This window comes from Xiphias gladius, chromosome 10 (assembly GCF_016859285.1).
Source record: "Xiphias gladius isolate SHS-SW01 ecotype Sanya breed wild chromosome 10, ASM1685928v1, whole genome shotgun sequence".
NCBI classification, from domain to species: Eukaryota; Metazoa; Chordata; class Actinopteri; order Istiophoriformes; family Xiphiidae; genus Xiphias; species Xiphias gladius.
This window is the reverse complement of record NC_053409.1, coordinates 14198767-14221133: the sequence shown is the minus strand read 5'-3', so window position 1 is coordinate 14221133 and position 22367 is coordinate 14198767. Positions and strand designations below refer to the sequence as shown.

General features: G+C 42.4%; 1 protein-coding gene across 5 annotated transcripts in view; it reads right to left on the bottom strand.

Annotated features, from left to right (window-relative positions):
* kidins220a (kinase D-interacting substrate 220a) overlaps positions 1 to 22367 on the bottom strand; it is a 46424-nt gene that overhangs the window by 4208 nt on the left and 19849 nt on the right. For 2 of the 5 annotated variants that reach the window (XM_040136587.1, XM_040136588.1), the window contains 7 exons: positions 21942 to 22104; positions 8080 to 8258; positions 5429 to 5640; positions 4727 to 4840; positions 2171 to 2203; positions 844 to 960; positions 456 to 554 (listed from right to left, as the gene is read on the bottom strand). In XM_040136587.1, the coding sequence (XP_039992521.1) occupies positions 456 to 554; positions 844 to 960; positions 2171 to 2203; positions 4727 to 4840; positions 5429 to 5640; positions 8080 to 8258; positions 21942 to 22104 (917 nt within the window). The remainder of the gene's footprint in view (positions 1 to 455; positions 555 to 843; positions 961 to 2170; positions 2204 to 4726; positions 4841 to 5428; positions 5641 to 8079; positions 8259 to 21941; positions 22105 to 22367) is intronic. The other 3 variants (XM_040136589.1, XM_040136591.1, XM_040136592.1) reach the window with 3 other exon arrangements.

Below are 22367 nucleotides of genomic sequence, written 5' to 3'. Positions count from 1 at the left end.
AGGGATGAAAGGAGAGCAATCCTCCTCCTCTGTTGAGGGATGGTTTCTCCACTTTAATGTAGATAACCTCCTTCAGCCTCCTTTCAAACCACCTGTTATACAAGGTCAACTTCTGAGGTCAAGGCTCAGCAGTTTAACTACACCACCAGTTTACACCAGACCTGGGTCTCCCTACCAGTCAGAACTGAAGAAGCCTCTTGGATGAGCGGTAAAACATCTTCAAGTATCCACAACCAAGTCCAGTTACACTCAATTCAACCCTTCTTGGATAGTTGCAGGTGGACTGCTTTCTTTATCATTTAAGTCTACTTGCGGCCCACTTGTTTTGATTTGACACAACAAACAAAAATCTTCTTTTATCATATTTAAAGCTCTATATGTTATAAATAAGATGCCCACAGAGCAACAATATTGGAGCAGGCTGTGAAGGAAATGAGAGATGAATTTAGTCTCACCATTCCCCTGAAGAGCTGCCAGTCGCCAAAGTTCATCTCCATCTCTTTCTTCAGCTCGTCCAGGTTGCACTGGGACAGCACCCGACCATTTATATTAGCCTGTGATGGACAAGGAAAGGACAGACTGGTTTGTCCACTGATTGACCGACCTTGTTAATGTGTGTAAATTTGAATCAGGCCGAAAAAGTATAACACAATCATGTCGAGAGAGAGCGCAAAAGGAACCGGAGAGAAGCTATGCAAAGAGAATGAGAAGAACACATACATTTAGTACGTGCAAAGTATCACAAAACTGTTCAAAGAAATTGATATTTTCTGCTAAGATAATAAGTTCAATCATGTTTAATAGAGACATGGATCAGATTTTAAATGTTATTAACAGATGCACCTTCTTGATGGTGGAGGTGTACTGAGGCAGCATGTTGGGGTCGATTCCATCCATCTGTTTAAGACGCTCACACACTGTATCTGTGTTCATAGAGCTGAGCAGGACTGCAGGAGACACCTACAAAAACACATGCATATACAATTAGAAAACAGACAACTTATTCAGAGAGTTTTCGTGAGTTAAGGTTACCAAGGCAAACTCGCACACTCTGTTAGAGCAACTCATCGCTTCTAACCCATTGATTAGGGCAAAACAAGCAGCAATTCCTGGCAAAGAGACGTGCAGGCCTGTTACTGCGAGGCACACAGAGGTACAAAACCACAATCCCACACACTAATTCTCTCTATCAGTTACACAGTGTAAGTGTAAAAGTAAACAAAGCTGCCAGCCTATCCAAATATACTGTTACCTGCGCCTATTCTTTTTCTCAGTGTATATATAAGCAACTAAAGTGTGTGCACAAGAGTTAAGGGATGGAGTCTGTAAGTCTGTGAGCCGCCATTGAGCTGAGCCTCACTGAAGCATGGCCGCCAAGGCGCTACGAGGCTTGATGTGACTAATACCAGTGGCCTGTTGATGCTGTCTAAGGCCTCACAGACAGCCAACATGCCACCCCGCTGGCACACAAACTAAACAAACCTCATCCACCCTCCTTCGTCCCACTCTCCTCACTTTCTTCACTCACCCCTCTCCCCTCTCTGGCTCTGCTTGTCTTTGTGAACATTCCCTCTCGTTCCCTCCCTCTCTTCCTTCCTCCCTTCTCGCATTTCTTTCCTCTCAGCCTCCCGCACTGACCTCCTACTGTCTTTTCCATCACTCTGTTTCTCTCTCTCCCCATCTCTTCTTCCTACTCCCTCCCTCGTCATCTCTGCTCTCTCCCAGCTATTAACACCATTAAGACATGGCTTCAGACTAAGCCCTCCGGCTTTGTTTCTGGTTTCGAGGGAGAGGAGAGCAGAGCTTAGTCGGACTGTGAGTGGTTGTTAGACAAAAAATAAGCAGCTCACACGATACAGTACACAATAGTAGGTGCCAACTTTCTGTAGTGGTGGGCAAGAGGAGGAAAACTGGCACTCAGGGACTTTAACCGCTGTTTATGTCCACATAATAGAGATTTCTCTCTGGAATGAAAATATGTTAGTAAATCTACTGAACTACCACATAGAGACCAGGACTTTAAGTTGTGTTTTGACATCTAGTCTATAATATCTCTTTCTACAGCGTGCTTTATGAATGTGTGTTAGCGTTAAAAACAAAGTAGTGATAGATGGAAGATGAAAAAAGGTTTGGATATGGTGATGAAAGTAATCATAAACCAAAGTTATACCTGCTTCAATTTGTAAGGCAGCGACTTTAAATGCTTCATAAGGAGAAAAAAAGAAGCAGACAGACAAATTGTCAGACAAAAATACACACAGAGATTTATAACATTATAAAGCCAGGACTGTACCTGTGAAAAATGAAGGGAGGGGGGCAGAAATTAAGACAGAAAAGACAGACAAGCTTCACACATGTTGAACTCATCATCAGGGGACAGGAGAGATGTTGACGACAGTGCAGACAGACATTTATCTGCCTCACAGCAGGGGAGGAGACGGCTCCTTTACAGCTGCCGTACAGCCAGCCAGCCATGTCAGACTGGCAACGAAGAGGCTATTGGAAGCCGAATTATTACACAAGGAGAATTTGTTTTTCCTGGAGTCAGCAGGCTTTTACAGCCATAATCTTTGTAGACAGAACGGATTGTGGACGAGACAGAGACGGAGAGAAAGACCCAGTAAGAGAATGAGACATCTCTCACTCTGCGCAGAAAAAGCAGAAGTTTCAGTTCAGACGAGGCCTTGAATACGACTCCTCGATTTAGACTGCGAGAGTGTGTTCTAGAAACGTGAGCAAAAGCATAAATGTCTCTCTGTGCGTGTGTGTTTGTGTGAACCCTTCCAATGTGTGTGATAAGACTGTAATTACAGCTGGGCTGAGCTCTGGGCTGGGCAGAAGGATGGGGAAGAGGAAACAGAGCTCTGTGAGGGAGGAAGCGTCTTGGTAAGGAGATAAGCTCTACCAGCGCTAGGCTCTTTGTCAGTGTCTGTGTGTGTGTCTGTGTGTGTGTGTGTGTGTGTGTGTGTGTGTGTGTTTGTTGCCAGCCCCAACAGTTGCTCTGATGATAATCCCGGCAGGCCGAGGAATCCATACTCACACTTATATCAGTAAGGCAATTACACTGGGCTAGGCCTGCTTACATATCCAAAGAGTCACACACAAATGAGCGAGTGTGCACACACATCCACATTCAGAGATTTGAAGAAATACAGACACACATGAGCACTGCACTGAGAGATAAAGTGTGAACCAAAAAGGGATAAGATGGGCTAATGTGCATCGAAAAGCCGGAATGGGAGGAAACTGGAAATTTATAATGAGGAAGAAAGGAGACAAAACAGCAGGGAAAGATATGAGGAATTAAAAATTGGGTAAAAATTTAAGAGAGTGATGAAGGTGTAGGAGGAAAGGATTTAAAAATTTAAAGAGACAAAAATACAGACAGACAAGAGATAGACGGAAGGAACATTACAAAGTAATCTATATTTAAATCTTTTATACAGCTCCTTTAAATGCTTGCTGGCAGTGCCCTGATAAGTGGCTTTGTGGAGCAGAAATCTCCTGAGTAGTGTTATCATTAAATTGTTCTAATAGTGGCTGCCTTCTCTTGAAATGTGTGAATGTGTTGTTGTAGAGATTGGGGTTATTTTCAGTGTAACTCCATGCATTCCTGAAGTGGGTTAACAACATTTTTATGTCCATTAATAAGAAAATGGAAACTGCTACTCTACCGCTATCAGTTAACTTCAGTCAGAATGTTATATTTACATGTGCTGTTGTAGTGTATTTACTGTAAGCATTCTACAGCGAGCAGCCAAAAATGTGATCATTATATTTTTTCTCTCTGCTTTTAGAAAATCACAGCAAGAAAATAAGTAGTCCCTCAAACATACAGGGGTGCACTTTATGCATGCAACAAATTACAAATGCATCATGTCAGCAGGCAGATAATTGAAGGACTAGTTGCATATTCTTGTAGCCATAGTGCTTCACAACTATGGACGTATATGTGTGTGTGTGTGTGTGTGTGTGTGCTAATACGTAAGCTGATGTTAGTAAGGTTACCATGATGGGGTCAGAGAGACAGGAGGGGAGGCTTTCTCTGGCATCCTCTGCAATAACATCCTGACATGGGCACAGAATGGAGAAAAGGATTGTATAGAGAGAAGGGCTAATGAAGGTCGAGTTCATGACCGCTCAATTTATGGAATAACCTTTCACTTCTTTACTCTGGGTTTGGCCTCACAAACTGAGAAATAGGCCCAACAGCATCAGAAGCTGGACAGTGGCCGGGCACAGGGGCAGTGGAAACAGGGTGATATCAAAAACGTCAGGAGGTTATGGGAAAAGTAAAAGTAAAACATATTACATCACACTGAGGAGAGGGAGACAAGGGGTGGTGGAAAAGGGTAGATGAAAGAAGAGGAGGTGTTAAAAAAAGAAAGGAGGTCACACTTTGTTTACGCTGTAAGTCGACACAATGGACCTGATAGCATATTAAACATTGAGAGATATAACAGCAGTATATCCTGAGCCTGAGTCTACATAAGTTTTATTATATTTAGGAAATTATTAATACAAATGGAATAACATCTCCTTTAAATGGTACTGCCAGGAAACTGCTCAGGGTAATGAAGAAAACAGAAACTGCTTAAACTTTCAAATAGTCCAATCATACAGATAATTTTGTTGCATAATGTAACTACAACAACAAGTAATGAATCTGCTCGAGTCGAAGATGAAAGTAAACGTTAAGTGGATCTAGCACTACTTCTTTACTTACAAGTCCACTGGTGTCCTTAGGATGGCCGGGTGGTTTAATGGAGAGACGTGAGGATAAGGGGACATGGTGGGAGTAATGCCGTGGCAGGTGATACACATGATGGGGGAAATAAGGCTATGAAAGGGGAGAGGGAAGGAATGTGGGGAAGAGGACGGATAGAGGAGAGGAGAGGAAAGGAGGTAAAAACAAAATGAAAATCATAAAATCATATGAGGGTGCTCAGGTACACATGACAAAAATGCCACGGGAAAAAGGTAATATTACTAACTTACTCTATCATGCTCAGTAAAGTGAGGTGCTTAAATGAAAAACTATGGTCATAGTGTACATGCAAAGATCTGTTCACAGCACAATTTACTCAAGTATAACTGCCTAGTGGGTCATTGCAGTGCTACATTATGATAGCTTGCAGAGGACAGAACGGCTGAATTCATAAAGGTGTGTGGTTGTATATGGTTGTGGAGATCAGTGACTGCCACGCAGGTGGCAGGAACTGTTTCTAGTGTCGCTGATAGAAAGCAGCCAGTGATTCCAATTTTATTTTATGTAGTGGAGATCCTGACCAACATTTACTTTATTTTTGGACTATCAAGAAGACCACATTTTCACTTGGGCTTTTCTACATCAATATGGGCACCTGATGGACTAAAAATAGTGGGTATATTACTGGTTATCTAAACATAAGTCCCTGTTCTGGCTCACCCGGTTGTAGAAAGGGTGCTGTGGGCCTGTCATCCCGCTAAAGTAGGCACTGTGGGGCTGAGGAGGCAGGGATCCAGTGAAGGAGCCTGTTGGTGAGCAGGCGGCAGAGTGGTGGCCATAACCTGACTGGGGACGGGGCACTGCTTCTTGCAGGGGCAGCGTGGGATAGGTCACTCCTCCCATGTGCATCTGCTCCCTGGCCGCACGCACATCTAAGAGAGGACAGGGCCGGGGGAAAAAGAGCAAGAGTGGGAGAGAGAAGGAACTGTTTATCTGCAATGCTGATGATCATGTCTTGGCGATGACTATAAAGACCCTTCAGATCCACCCACACATCAATAATTTAGCTTTATTTCATCATCTCTAGAGAGTTTAGACAGTTGTGAATCCACAGAGAAAAATACATATCAAACAATTGGTGGACACAAGAGCAAAATTCCTTGATTCTCCAAGCTCTGTGGGAAATACAACAAGAACCTTGTTCCTGAACATCTTCTCCTTATCCAAAATAGAAGACAATCAAACAACTAAATGCTGGAGAGAAAACGAGCGCAGATGTTACGATTACAACCTTCAACTCTGAATTCCATTCTCACTTTGAGTTCTATTGCTCTGTTTGCTCACAAACCAGCAGGCGTGCTGATATTCTGTTTTCCAAATTATATACCAGCCATGTGACGACTCTGGCACATGGAGCCCCTTGCTGTCCCTGAAAAATAAATTTGCCCATGTAAACAAACAAAGCAGACCATGTGAACTCATAGACACTGTCTCATAAGGGCTTTGCCACAATTGTTTTCACATAAATCAATTTGACTTTGCGTCAAGTAGGAGCTGAGTATGGAGCTTTGGTAAAACCTCCCAAATTAAAGTTAAATAAGCCCAGAGACAGAACAGAGTGGCTCTGTGTGGCTGGCAAGAAAGTAAGAACCAGAAACAGAAGCAGGCACCAGAATGTCTCCTGGTTATACAAGTGGCTGCTGAATGACACACTGAGTGAGACCCAATCCAGTATGTGAACACAATGGGGGCCTTATGATGTGAGTCAGCCTCATGGGCGGGTATCACTGACAGCACTGCCCACTGGCTGGCCACAGGACACTGGGCACCAAGTACCAACTGGCCAAGGAGGGAGTGGAGGGAGCGGGATGACTGGGTAGGAGCATTGGTCACCTTCCGCTCCCTGGGGACACATGTGGAGGTGAAAATATCTATACACTTTAGGGGCAAACACACACAAATAAATGTGTGTTTAGTGGATATGTACAGTATACACACCTACACACTTTTAGGAGAGGAGTACTGTACTTACAGACTGGACGTCTGGTTGTAGAGCTTGGTCAGCTGCGCCCTCCATGACTCAACGTTGGCTTAATGGAACAGACTTTGTGTGTGTGTGTGTGTGTGTGTGTTTTCTGTGGTCTCATGACACTATGATGCAGCAGCTTCACACTAGGCGTCATTGACACTCCTCTAAAGACTGAATGGACGCTGACGCATGTTAGCAAAAGTAGAGCGCCGCTCTGGCTTACAATTAAATACTGATGCAGTATTACGTCACTGTAACTGCAAACTGTGAAATTTGGTGCAGCACTGGAGGCAGAATGTTGATAGCAAATGAAAATATTGTCCCCATTCCACTGTGCGGTCGTGGAAACCTGCTCAACATTTGATTGTTTGGAATGAGAACCAAACTGTAGGTTTCTGAGAGCCCCTGCAGTGAGCGATTTTAGAGTTGACCCCACTGCAATGTTATGAGTAATGTCACTGCCAAATGAGCTGGCACTGAATTCAACACATCACATGGAGGACAGTTCTCTGTTTCTCCAAACTATTGTATAATCAGTCTTTTTATGTACTTTTAACATAACTGTACAATTAACCTCTTTCTCTCTCACACACATACAAACACATACAAACAAACATATATTTGCATACTTCTTATCATGATGACACATTAAAAGCCTGATAATAGTTTGATCTTGAGCTAGCCTCAAGAAGAAAAAAATTTAAAATGAAATGCATTTTTTGATTAAACAAATAAAATTGTGTCGAGAAACCTGTTAATATGAAGATTGAGGGGTGGGACCTGAAAGATTCCCAAATGCACCATTCCATTTTTTGGATGAATGGCATGCCTCAGCTTTGCATAACGTCTTTTTATGCGCCCCTGTTGATTTACACGCAATGTGTAACAGCTCTATTCTCATTGCATTTATCTAAAGTTAGTCACATTTAGCTTTACTGCTCTGTAAAGCTAAATGTAAATAAAAATGGCTATAACAGCATTTACAAATGTCAGCACAGATACTGTCTATAGATGCTTGTATTAAAAGGCAGGTCACTCAATGTTTTGATGATTATAGGAATAATGTGAATCATATGCTGTGGCTTTCTGAAAAAAAACATCTTAACAAAAGGTCCAACTTACTTAAACCACAACTACTTTAAACTGCTTTAAATAACATTTTGTGGTTGTCATGGAGATGGTTTAGCTGTTGTTTTGTTTTCACACGATAACAATTAAACCATCTCCATGACAACTGTGCAACTCTATGTGCTGTGGAAGGCCACCAGATGTGGTCATCATGGTTAAGTTATTTTATGCTGTTTTTTCACACATCTGCCCTATATACTGAGTGTGTATGAACCTGCTATGATCTCCCTGAGTTTTGGATCCAGGTTGACAGTGCAGGGCAGGAACATTTCCACATCTCTGGCAGTGAGAACAGGTGTCCTGGAAGAGAGGAAGACCTCAAAGCTACGGATGTCTCCATCGATCTCCAGCAGTGGCTCCACATCCTTAGTGGTGGGGATGTTCTTGGAGATTCTTCAGAGGGAAAAAGAAATAGAGAGGGAGGATTTAGCACAAGTCAATGTAGTGATACTTTTGGTCGATCCACTCATCATGATAACTATTTACAAATATTAATCTTAATAATTTAGAGACTATTTCGTTGTTGGGACTTAGGATCTTCAAATTCAGTAGATTGGAAGTAAAAAAACTCTTCACTGTGGAAAACCAAATGGATATAAAGGACAATACAATAAATTGTGCAGCATTATTGACATATGACACAATTATGTCAACATGTCAGTTTACAGCAAGTTCTGACTTGGACATTCGTAGCCGTAAACGCAAAGCATCGCATTCTGATAAAAAAAAGAAAAAAGAAAAGAGGAAATAACAAGCAGTACTGTTAAGATTAAAGAGATATGCAACGGTCATCATCATCATGAGAGCAGAGAGATAACTGGGTTTAGAGAAGGCAAGATAGTGAAAGGGGTGATGTTCGAGGACAGATAGAGTGAGGGATGTTATCTTTTCTCAGCAGAGGAGGAAACCTGAGAAGATGACAATCAGGGTAATTTAGTAAGCAGCAGACGGAAGCACGTCATGATGTGCTGCTACAGTTAACATGATGTTTGCTATCACAGGCTTTAAGTAAACACCATGTTTGGAGATTGTTCCATTATTGCATGATACAGTTTTTTCTGTCTATACTGTAGAAAAAAAAGAGTCTTGTATTGTACTAAGAACGTTGCTGTGTTCAGTTTATAGAATATCTAATTTTTAAATATCTTTCGAAAACTGCAAAAACTCTGGCATCACAGGATATGAATTAAAGCTTAAAGCAGTAGTTTAGAAGTGGAAGCAGCTTCTCTGAAAGGATGAATATTGAATACAAATACTGAATCGGTTTAATCAAGGACAGTATAACATGTGGCCAAGGCTACAAGGGAAGCGAACACCAACAACCCAGAGCAATCAGTACATCTCATTAATCCTATCATTCAGACATGAAAATATGAAACTCTGAGTGACTTATGACACCAGCCATTCATCACCAGAATGTGCCACTCTTATCAGATGAATGAGGAGACTCCAGCAGGGAGTGGCCATTTTTCACATCACTGCCTCCATTTCTCATCCGAACCCTTCATCATTTTCTCAGTAGATGCTTTTCTCTCCATACATCCTGCTTAACCTTCCCTCCTCTCAGATCAACCCTGAGTCACCCTCCTCTCCATACATCACCCAGTCTGTGTACTGGTATTCTCTGCTGAGAAAACCCTGGCTGATGAGTTGGGTTTTTCCCTGGGCCTGATCTGTTTTTGAGAGTGAACACAGACAGGCCTTTCTGTGACTTGATTGGATGATTAGTACCATTGCTGCAGCACGCTAGCTAAGTCAGGGTGAGGTCAGCGTCTGGCGAAGACTCAACACAGCACACTGTTAGCTAATAATCCAAACTATCAGCTAACCTGTTCCAGTTAACATATTGGCTGCAATATCCCCAGTCAGCCCAATCCAGTGAGGTTCATGGTGGACAAAAACAAGAGCTTGGAAGAACACTGCACTTAGTTCCAGGTGACATCATTTCCATTTTTGGCTTTTAGCTGATACTCCTACTCAGACTGCTTACAGTGAGTGAAGAGGTAGGGGTCCAGTCTTCTGTTCAAGGACATTTTGACAGGACAGATGGCTGGTGATGGACACATCTGCTGTTGCAGGGCTCAAACCTGTGACCTTGTGGTTAAAGGATGTCTCCAACCAAATGTACAAGTCTGTGTATAAGGAGGATGTGTCCTAGGGAGGCATTTTGAGATGCTAAGAAGTAAAAATCAAAGATTTAAATGTGTAGATATCATAATTTTATCAGGGTTTTCAATGAAAAGCCGTGGCTCATTTTGCATGTATTCTAAGTCCAAAAAAAACAATTATCTGTAAATCTTTAGTTGGCAAAGAAGTGCAATCTAAAATGACACTAAAACTACATTTTTTCATCTGTGCTCCATTTATACACCTCTCCTAAATCCTGTATGATCCTCCTACAGAGATTAATTTCTCAGCAGACCAACCCAGGTGGGTTACCCCCCCCCCCCCCCAACTGCCAGCACAGACACACTTGGACTGAAAGAAGAGAGAATAGGCCGTGAGAGGGGAGGACACAGAGGCACAGCTGGGCTCCAGTGGACAAAGCCCTCTCAGTGTTTTCCTCTATTAGAACCTTTAACAGGACTCAAAAGGTCGAAGAAGCTCCATTTTAGCACACAGATGAACCTCTAACATCTATGCCTTCGGTGTCCCGCTCAACCTCCCTAGCAGAGGTCACATGAGTGGGACACCTTAGGCACAGATGTTACCTGCGTGCAGACACACACATACGCTGCACCAGTGAACTGCACCAGTGAAGATATCCAACAACATCGACAAAGACAGCAGTGTGTAGTGTCCACTGCAGACACCTGGGCAGTGTGGATGGGGAAATTCAAAGGCACGGATGAAGAGCTGAGTGTGTGTTTGTGCTCATGCGCAAGTACATATACAGTGTGTGTGTGTGTGTGTGTGCACGCACGTGTGCGTGTTTGGTTCCTTTTCCCATGAACTGTATTAACCCCTATACAGACTGGGAGAAGCCTGTGCTTTTCCCAATTTCCAGCTGGCTTACTGCTGTTTATTTGTGGGTCTGCAGACACAGACCAACAGGAGCCAGTGACTCACACACACACACACACACACACACACACACACACACACACACACACACACACACACACACACACACACACACACACACACACACACACACACACACACACACACACAGGTCACTTCCTTTTGCTATGTAGAGAACATCCTCCAAAGACTTTCTAAGGAATCTTGAATCTTTTTTTATAGGACCATCTAACGTAACTCAGTCGTGTGTCCACACAGTTTGATTGTTTGTGTCAAAAATTAGAAAGGACGGTAATAATGTAATTAAAACTCAGACTTATCAAAATGTAGTAATATTACTTCTGCCTACTTCAGATTCTGAATGATCCTGAATGCTACATACATCACCAAACACATGCCATTCAACAACGCCACCCAGAAAAATAGCTACAACTGCCCATTTTGCGCTGACCTGCATGTTTGATCTGGCGTGCTGTCGTACCATTGAAAACCTGGAGAAGCACAGACAGTTGTGACTTCCAAAGACAACCAGGGGCTGGTGAGAGGAACAAATCAAGGACATCCATCATGGAGTTACACCCAGACAGATGGAAAGAAAAAAGGAGAGTGGAGAGTAAGAGGTCCATTCCTGTCATTCCCAGCTTACTGGTCAGACATGTCTGCAGGAGAGGCATGCCAGACACAAAGTGGAGCTCACACTTCAATACTGGCCCTGTAAGATCTTTGGTAAAGATCAGAGGGCACCAATCAATGGATGGCTGATAAGGAGAATTATAGAAATGCAAGAGAAGGAAGGAGATAACTATAAAGAAGTGACACAATGATTGGAATACTAACCTGAGTGATCCTGGCCAACATGTTGAACTGCAGAAAAAAACAGTACCCCCTTAAAGGTATAGTCAGTCACGCCGTATAAGGTGGATTTTGCCATTTTTCTGTTCTGGTCAGCTAGCACAGTTGTTAATATCATTGCCTTGTCGTTGCGAGTCCATCAACTTTTTTGGGGGCTTCTTAAGGAGCACTGAAGGGAGGGGTGCATTTGTTTTGCTGTTGAGTTCAAATATCAACAGTCTCCTCCAGAATCACTTAATTCTTTCTTTAAATGCCAACAGCAGTTTTCTATTAAGGTTTAACCACTGTAAATGGCATCCTTTGCAGATAACTAATCATGAGTTGTTGGCCTATGCTTTAAGCTACTGACACAAATCACTTCAGATTTAGTCATCCTCAAAGTGAACAGACGATACAGACAAAATAAACAAAGCCATTCTTATCAACAATCAGTTGCCAATGACAAGATGGATGTATGGAATGGAGCACCAAGGAAGCCAGCGTTCTACTTCAAGCAGAAAGAGGAGGAGTGAGATAAAGGCCAGCAGGAATCCCAGCAACCATTCCTGCACAATGGGCCCATTGACAAGACCAAGCTTATAGCTGCAGCAGTGCAGGCGCTTAGGTCCAACCACTCTCTGTGTGGTGTGGCCACTGAGAGCTTTCTGAGCTTATCCAAATGCTAATAGGTCCCTAAGCTGACTGGAGCATAGCCTTTCTTCTCCTCTCAACCTCCCACACGCTGCAGCTGACAGGAATGAGCAGAATTTATCACTCTATCCCTTCCGTCCTCTCTTCGGGCAATGAAACTATGAATGTACCACTTGACATTGCTTTACAGCTGCCCTCTGTGCTTACGGACGACATGCGCATGCATGCCACAAAGAGGTGGTCTTGCTGCCAAACATTTCCATAAAGGGGTCCAAAGACAGAGAGATGCCTACAGAACAGACAAATGCCTATGCACATTGTGCTTGAGAAGCTCAAGAGTTTCAGTGTGAGACACTGTGTGACCAGTACAACAAAGTGTGGGTGAAGAAGTTAACCAGGCCCGGGTCCGGCACATTCCTCTCCTGGTCAGAGTCATGTCAGAGCAGCTGGCACAGTGTCTGCAAAGCGCGTGGATGAAACCAGTGAGGCCCTCTCTGGGAAAACAGTGGACAGGCGGACAGACCAGCAGGCTGGCACGTGGACTTGCAGCATCAATGCTGAGAGAGGTTATTGTTACAGTGGGAGCTGCCAAGCCCTCCACCACCCCAAAGGCAGAGGGGGAGCGCATAAATATGTTTTCATTTTAGATGACGCCATGTTCTTTGTCTCCTTAAAATCCAGACGTATTTCCTTGATTTGAATCAAATGCTTCAAGTAATGTGGACACCCTGTGTCTCTGCTTTCCTCTCTGTCTATAACTTTCTCTCTTTCTTGCTTCCTTGTCTTGGCAGCGCCAAGTGACAACTTGTGGCAGCGTCTGCTTTCCATATACATTCGTGGCAAAGTTTAGTCCAATAATTGAAACTCTCGTGTACTAAGCTGGACCTGTGCATCCCAAAGCAAACCACAGAGACAAGCAGGCTAATGGGAAACACACCAGGCTGATAAAAAAACCAAGCAACTTTGGCGTGAGCGGCCTCTCGGTGAGATGGGCTAAGAACTCAGTGGTTCCCTGAAATGTTGATTAAACTCATGTGTAGCGCCGAAACGGAGCCTCCTTGTTCCAGACCCCAAAAACCTTAACTGAACCCTCCACTCAGAGTAGCTAAGGCCTTATTCTTGAAAAATAGTAGAAACACTAAACCTCAGCTCCCTGATTGAAGTGCAAGAGGAGAGTTTGGAGCATCACAGGGCCAAATCAAAGTTTGTTCATTATGAATTGCACCGCCAAGTTTATATCAGCGCATGTGGTTGTTGATATCTGCAATGGCCAGTTGATGGGCTATATGATGCAGACTTAAGTGGGGTGGACTGCTTCTTCTGTTCTTCTGTTCTTCTGCAATAGATAATAAATTTGGAATAAGTCTGTTCTGGACCTGAAATCCATACAGTGAGTGATGAATGTGACAAATAAAGCTTGGGATACTCAGGCTGAACCAGTAATCCTCCAGTTATCTTCACAGAGTGGGAAGTCTATATTAGAAATATGATGAAAGAGAGTTATGAGAACGTCAATGAGTGTTTGAGGTTTGGAGAGAAAGCTAGACACAGACAGAGAGAGAGAGAGAGAGAGGAGAAAATACGGTACAGTAAAACTGATTTTTACAAAAGCTTCTGAACTCCAATATGTGTCTGAATCAAAGGCAGCAAGTAAAAGCCTCTCTTGATTATTAAAAACTTTCTTTAGAACCTGGAGCACATTGCTCAAGAGACCCTAGCAGACAAATCTGATAACTAAATCCTTAAGCTATACAGTGGCTGGCAGCATGAGTGCCGAATCAAGAGCTGCTTTAAAAGCAAAGATGGGGTGGAAAAGGACACTCATGATCCCTCCCAATATAAGCTAAATCTTTAATTCGCCTTCTTTGGGCTTGTTCCCTTGCTTAGTTGTAGTTTGCCATTTCAATGTGGTTTCTACACACACACACCCTAAAAGGACCTAACCTCCATTGACTTTTGAAGGGCCAGGATGTTAACATCAGTTAAGGGCCGGATGCGTGTGTGTGTGTGTGTGTGTGTGTGTGTGTGTGTGTGTGTGTGTGTGTGTGTGTGTGTAACTATCATGTGTGCCCGTAGCTCCCGTGGCGGCCGAGTGGCGAATCTCACTGTCCACTTAAAGGTCAGTGCTGACCCTCTTGCTATTTATAATCAACGCCCCCACCTTCCAGTAGTTCCAGCACAAAGAGATGGCAGAGTGGGAGCGAGATCAGCGATAATGCTCAACACCCGAGAAATAGAAAAGTATCAGGCAGATGTCTGCTTCTTAGCCCTCCACTTCTTTCTTTCTATCTCAGTGTCACATTTAAATGTGGATCAAAAACTTGTCGTCACTCAAGGACGACTTTATGACTGAAGAGCAGAGGCCAGTGAGAGGTGTAGTAGAGGCTTTTGTAACGTTTGAAATGATTCTTTATGCTTTGTACAGAAAAGGGAACAGAGCAGTTCCCTTGTTTCAGACCAATTAGACTAATCCTTCGACCTTGGCTTACAGGCAGAAATGAAAAGGGCTTTAAGGATTTTCTAGCAAAGAATGCCGCATGACGTTCTTTCCTTCCTCACGTGGTAGCCTCCACACACACACACAAATACACCGACACACATATACAGAATCAAAACCTCACCTTACACACACACAAACACAAACCATCCTGTGTCCCCTGTATACAGTTGCTGCCATGTTTTGTTTTGTTTTGGTTTTTTTTTTTACATTCTGAGCAGCTCAGTGGGGGTTGAGTGTTGGTGGAGCTAGCTGAGGCTAATTCATGCCTGAGTCACCACTGCCAAACACCTGAGGGGTAGCACAACAATGCAGGTCAGACCAACACACAAGCACACACACAAAACTGGAATCAGCAGTGGACCAGTTCCACTAATGTAAACAGCCATGTGGGAACCAGGGAGACATGTGCATAAATCTGTATGCGTCAACTACCTGGACTATCTCACTTGGAGCAGCAGCATCACCTGAGACATGAACGCACCAACGGCAAATGGGTCTAGCAGTAATCCTACTGGTATCTGGCCTGATCGTTTACAGTATTCACACATTTTGATTCTTTTACCTCATATCACTTCCTGAGATTGGACTGTCTTTTCTTTCTCTCTATGCCCTTTCTTATCCTTTTTCACCCCTTTCCCTTTTCCATCTTTATCTCATGCCTACCATACATTCTTTTTTGACACTTTCTGTTATTTATTTACTCGTCAGTCAGGTTGTCTGTCAGCACACTCAAAGCTGGTGTCCTATCAGTGATGGAGCCAGAACTCTATTGAGACATCACACCAGCGTTTACAAATTCACACACGTTTTCGGGTCTCTTGTCATATGGCAGTGCAATGAACGATCAAATTACCAGTTTAACTCCATCTTTCACTGAAATACCTCCTGGAGGGATTTAGCACAGGGACAATGGGCTCCCCAAGAGGACAGAGAGAGAGAGAGAGAAACTATACACTACTATTTTTGAGCATTTGCAGAGCACGCAGATTACAAAAGTGTCACAAATTCAAAAGGAATTCACATGAACAATAGACTGCGTGGCAAAGAATAAAGACTTTTCATTTGAGGGCAGGAAAAGTTCAAAAGTATTCATCATAAGAAAAGAATAGGATCTTGCCATTTTTTTTTGCGGCCAGATATTTAAGAGCTTATTAAAGGATTCCACATAAAGGGAATCATCCGCATGAGCTTTGGAACGACGCTTTTATCCCGAAACATAATTGCAACCAAATTACAATAATTGTGCCAATTAAAGTAATCCTGAATGAAGAGAGTGTCATCTTAATGTTTCAGTACTTGGGATAAGAGTCTCTCTAATTAAGACTAAATAGCCTGGCTACATATTCATTCAGAGTGCGATTAGTGCTAAAAAAGAAAAAAGAAAAAAAAAAGTTTTGAAGTGTCCAAGAAGTGCCTGGCTCTATTCACGTCTCTGAAAGTGGGACTGTTTGGTGGATGAATGCAGGGCCAGGCCAACAAAACAGAGGGGAAGAGACGATAAAGGCAGGATAGGAATAGTTGAATCTTCACAAACTGTGACATGAAGAGCAAAAGCATAAAGTACATCAATTTTGGAGATTTATTTACATGCAAATACTAGCAAACAAAGTGACACTGCAATGAACGGCACTTCTAAACACTACCACCTTACCTTACAACAATTTCTCTGCTGCGTTCTGCTTCTTGGGCTGCGTGAACATGTGTGTGTGTACATTTGCGTGTTTGCTGAACGCAGCCTGCATCTCAGGGTCTGATTAATTACACTGATTCTCAGAGGAGTTAGGGTGACATATGTTCATGCACTGGTGTGAAAGCTAGGTGTGTGTGTGTGTGTGTGTGTGTGTGTGTGTGTGTGTGTGTGTGTGTGTGTGTGTGTGTGTGTGTGTGTGTGTGTGTGTGTGTGTGTGTGCGCGCGCACGTGAGAAAATGTGTGTATATGGAAGTGTGTGTTGCATGTCTACCACATGCACCAGTTTTATGTATGATTTGAGGTGTGTGCATACATATGTTCAATTGCAAATGCTTGTGGTGGCAAATAGTGTTTGTATGTATGCTTGTTTTAGTTACAACATACACACGTTTTACCACAAGTCCCTGTGTGTATAAGTGTGTTTATAGGTGTATGGCATACATTTAATTTGTGTGTTTGTGTGTGTGGGTTTGTGTAATGAACAGAGGATTCAGGTGCAGGGCCAGAAACACACTCCTGAATGTGGCGGGGGCATCCTGGCACAGACAGGGCACCAGATGTCAGAACAGTGCAAGAATCTGCCTGGTGGACCAGTGACACTTTTTTTTTTCTAGAGCTGAAAACGGGATCCTGGCGTCCAGGAATAAACTCTCGGAGGGGCTGACTAAACCTGCCCCCATATGTCATTAGGTCCAAATATGTTAACCCCTCAACCGAAAAACAGAATTTCTTCACTTTCAAACTAATGAACACTGACAAAACATTCAAAACAAAATAAAACTCATCATTAGAGACACTGACTGACACTGTTACAAAATGCATACAAACTGTATCAAAAGTCATTTTACCTCCCTTGAAGGTGTATCCAGACTTACAGCTGAATCATCATGACCCCTGATCTTGGATGCACTTATACTTCAGTGCCAGTCAATGTGATTGTGAGAGCTCTCTCTCCTACAGTACAGTTGCAAAACAAATCACAAATAACTGAAAATACACATTTTCAGTATCAATTATCCTGTCGATTATTTTTGTTCTATAAAATATTGGAAGAAAGAGAACAATACCGATCACAATCTCCCTGAACGCATGTTAACATGTTCAAACATCTTATTAGTCCGATCACAGATATTCAGTTTACTATCATAGAAAACAAAACAAAAAAGAGCAAATCTTCACGAGTAGCTGGAGACAGACAATTCTTATCATTTTGCTTGAAAAAAACAACAACAAATAATTCTGCTTTTTGCTGATTGACTAATCCATTAATCGGCTAATCTCTTCAGCTCTACACTTTACAATTACTTCTATTCCACTGTCTTGTTTTCTATTAACAAAGTGAACTGCCTAATGTTCATGGCCACGTCTCTACAGTAGAGCAACATTGATTTTTGTTTGTTCAAATGCTAACTTGGTCTCTTTGTCCTTTGCTGACTGTCTGTTAGTTGTTGTCTGTCCTATTGTGTGGGTTAGTTCTTTCTGTAATTTACTTGCACTGTATTGACTGGTGTTCCATTAATATTGTACGAGCATCTCCTGTAAACTTTTATAGAGTGTATATAAAATGCAAGATTAATATGCATATGCATTGTTGTTAATTCTCAAGTAGCTAATAAATGCTGATCATAAAAAATAAAGCAAATTTATGCAGTAAGGTGCAACGAAATCCAATCAGATCGTCCTCTTGGAAGGGGACATCTGCAATTTAAGTAAGCAGCTTTGGTTATTGAATTCTAAAGATGCAGGCCCCCAGGAAGACTAACAACCATTTTATAAAAATTAATGGGGCTCCAAATACAGAATAAAAACAGTCAAGGTGAGTAGACGTTCAAAAACATATTTAAAGGTCACAACTACAGCCATGTGTCCAACAGGAGTGTCCTTGAACAAGATCCAGAAGCTATACTTGCTCACTCACTTGAAGTCACTATACAGAGGGGCTTCCAAGCAACGGCTGAATGTAATGTAACGACTCTAAACAACATCAAGGAAATAAACATACAAAAGCCCATTAACAGTCTTCGGAAATGGCAGGATTGCTTTAAAGCAATAACCAGCAGGAGAGAGCTAGGTTAGCTGTAGCCATTAAATCTCTAATGGCAGAAAAAACAATGAACAACTGACTCCTGATAGAGACAACGCTAAGAAGGAAGAAATGACATGCAAGGTCACAAGGCTGCAGGCAATTCAATTTACCAGTGAAAAAAATAAATAAATAAATAAATAACAGCATTTGAAACATGGATTTGGGGTTGTTAACTTGACAGCTACAAATATGAGGGTCAGTCCAACACTTCTTGTTTGGTTTTCTGTTCAGTTTCTGTTAGTGTGTCAGGCAGACCACGATGCTGGCTCATTGCTCGAGCTATAATTTGTAGTTTTCCCTACATAACTAACACATGCTCTGTGTGTGTAAGCTTGATTTATTTGAGCCAGTATCTCCTACAGACATTGCCATCTTTGTTACACAGTGCTTTCACCCTGCTACCTTGCATTAGTCTTTCCCCCTGCTACCTTGCATTAGTGCAGCGCCTGGTCTTACCATTAATGATAGAAATCGCTGAGGTTATTAACCGATTACACATTCTCCATCAGATTAGGAAGGCTGTACTGGTCGGCTCTCGCTATGGGAATTAGCACTACACATTTCTCTTCACACCGTGTCCTACAATGACAGTTTGCAGCCCTCCAAGGACGCTTGTTATTGCCAGGCAAGTTGCTAAAAACAGCTTTTAGCCATTTTGAAAGCGTATGCATTTGTGTGAGATATGAGGGAAGGTGGGCAAGTGTTTCTATTTTCCCTCTCTTTCTAGGAGTTCAGGTACATGCCTCAGAGAGTGGCTGCCACTCAGTTATTCACATAATATTTCCATGTGGTTTAGTAATTTAGTTTTGATTTAATAGGCTAGGTAGGGCATACAACCTTAACTGAGAAAATCTTCTGGCAATCAGCTACATTTAAAGAACCTCAGGCAAGGATAAAACTTGTATTTTATTTTTACGGGTGGGCATGGAAACAGAAAACATCTTTTGTACCAACTACAGTTGTATAGTTTATTCATCCTATGATTTATAATATATAATTTTTTTTCTGATGCGCTGTGTGCCATGGCCTACCATGTTGTAGCAAGCCTCACAAAGAGGAGAGAAGAGTAAGAGCATGTTGCTTTGTGACTGAGATGCAGGGCGACAGTTGACCTATAAGAGGCTGACTCACCCCCACGTTCACTTCACCACTAATATATTCACTTAGTAACGCTCAGGGGATGTGCAGTTCCGCTGTGAAATAATGGCTGAGCACAACAACTCATACACACGTATGCATGCTACAGCACAATGAACTTACATGAGGTCTGAACCAGGTTGGTCTCGTAACAAAAGTGAAGAAACCACAAAAAGCCAATTATAACATACATTAAATGGTCAAGTGGTTGAATCTACAAAAAAAATACATGTACAGTGGGGTCCAAAAGTCTTTTTTGAATCCATTGTATATATGTGCAATGTGTGTGCCTGTGTGCACATGTGCTGTACATGTGCATATTCATATACACTGCTGAAAAAGAAAGCAAAGAGAAGCAGCTATCCCTTTCTCAGACTGACAGACAGTTGGGAGAAGGGGCCTGAGGATCTGAGAGGCCAGTCAAGTGCCCATCTATTGCTCAGGGAAAAAGACAGAGTAACTCATTCAGAGCAAAAAGGGGACCCAAAGAGCCCCAGATCATAAGAAAGAGGAAGAAAAGAGCAAGCAGACAGACAGAAAAAGATACACAGACAGAGGCCAGAGTCTTATCAGCGGAAGATTAGTGCAAGAGATAAGGCCAAGGCCTCTAGGCAAGGCGTTGCGTTTAGCCTGTTTGAGGCTTCCTGTCATCATCATTAAGGCCGCTTCTCCGACAGCCACTGCGGAAAACAGAGCAGCCATTTGGAAAGACACCCAGTGAGGAGGGAGATAAAGAAAGACAGGACCCTTGGTCAAAAACAAGATGATGGCTATATTAAGTTTAATGAGCAGTGTAAGCACAACATCATGCTGTGGTAAAGGCACTTGAATCCCGGTCTAGTGTATAATTATATCTGCCAGTTTTATTTTCCACAATAATTATGGTAAAAATATGGACATTTTCATTTTTGGGTGTCCACTATATTTAAACACGATAAAGATATACGACAGAGAAGTGTAGTAACAAATTTTTCCATTTCAGTTAACAAATACAGAAGGCAGAGAGCATGACATCCAGTGAAATAATCAAGTTACCTCCTTCTGACTGAAATGCTTCTCATCTATTACCTTGTACTGTGCCCCCCATACTGTACACATCACATGTAGCATTTAACCGCCATAAAAAAAAAGGAAAGTAATGCCTATTGTCCCTTGAAAACCAAACAGCTAATGAGGCAGAGGTTCGCCTTGGAGATGGGGGAGGGAGGGTTGTCAGCTGTATCTAGCTGGCTGAGTGGCTGACAGTAACTGTCTGTGGCACTTCCCTGCCGCAGGAATCGTGGGCGCTAGTGTATTGTGACAGAGTGCAACCTTTAAAGGCCAGGGAATGATGCACAACAGCACCCAAACCCAGCAATTCAGCCCGTATCAGCCTCCTCCTCTCGTCTGCGGCGAGCACGACTAAAAGCATCTGTGACCACACACATACAACGGCATAAACACTCAAACTGTATGCATACACACACACACACACACACACACACACTCACACACACACAAAGACTTTCCCTTTACTGCTACAATAAAGACCTCTGACCTTCACTTGTCTCTTGTCCAGTTTTTGAGAAATTTGTCCTTTCTTGAATCTAGAGCAGTCATGGTTATAATACAGTCATCATTTGCCTTGTGCAATATTATCAATTTCAAAATCTGTCTGTCAGTTGCCAATTAGTGATGCACTCAGCCAATGGCAGTAACTGTTCACTAATGTAACCCACATGGAGAAGAAAATCCTCTACTGCCATCTGTTGGTCAAAGTTAATTACATCTTACTTACGAGAGAAAAACAAGTAAATTGATTCTATATTCACCTCAACACTGAAATTATGTTCTGGCTTGTTGATCTCTTCAGGGAGGATTTAGTGTTTTACTGATAAAAGCTGGGTCATTTGGCTTAATTCTTCTGACTTAATTTCCATTGAGATAATTCAAATTTTATCTTGTGTTAAAAGTGGTCTCAGTCTGCCAATGCTGTGTCCAAGTAAGAAAGAGAGGAAAGTAAAGACGATAAAACAAAAAGGGAAGGAATGTGAGAAAGAATAAAAGGGAGAAGGAAAATATACACAGGTGCATTGAAGAAACCTATACACCTCGTAGATTAGATAAGTAACTATGCAGGAGGGGACATTTTATCTATCTATGTGTGTTTGTGTGTACCTCTCATAGATGGTTTTAAGAGCGACCTGGTCAGACACTCCATCAGTCTCTTCCAGAAAGAGGATGATCCATGACGTCCTGTAAGGCCACTCCTCTGTCAGGTTGATCCACGACGCCAGCCGATCCCAGTTGAAGATGATGTGATTGGCTCGCAACAGACGACCTGTCAACAATGATGCAAGGGATTCGTGGCCTTAGAAGTCACTGGTCTACTCTTAATCCCAGTCTGTCTGAGAAACACCTGAGAATTGTGCACCCTCCTGATCATCACTGTCAATTAATAATCTGAACAAAGTTGTGGCTTGTAGCTGCAAAGTTATCAGTTTAAATCACGAAGAAATGTCACAGAGATGATTTTATACATTTTGATATCGCTTTTACATGACCTGCTTTCACATCCTGCAAACATCTGATTAACTGTATGTA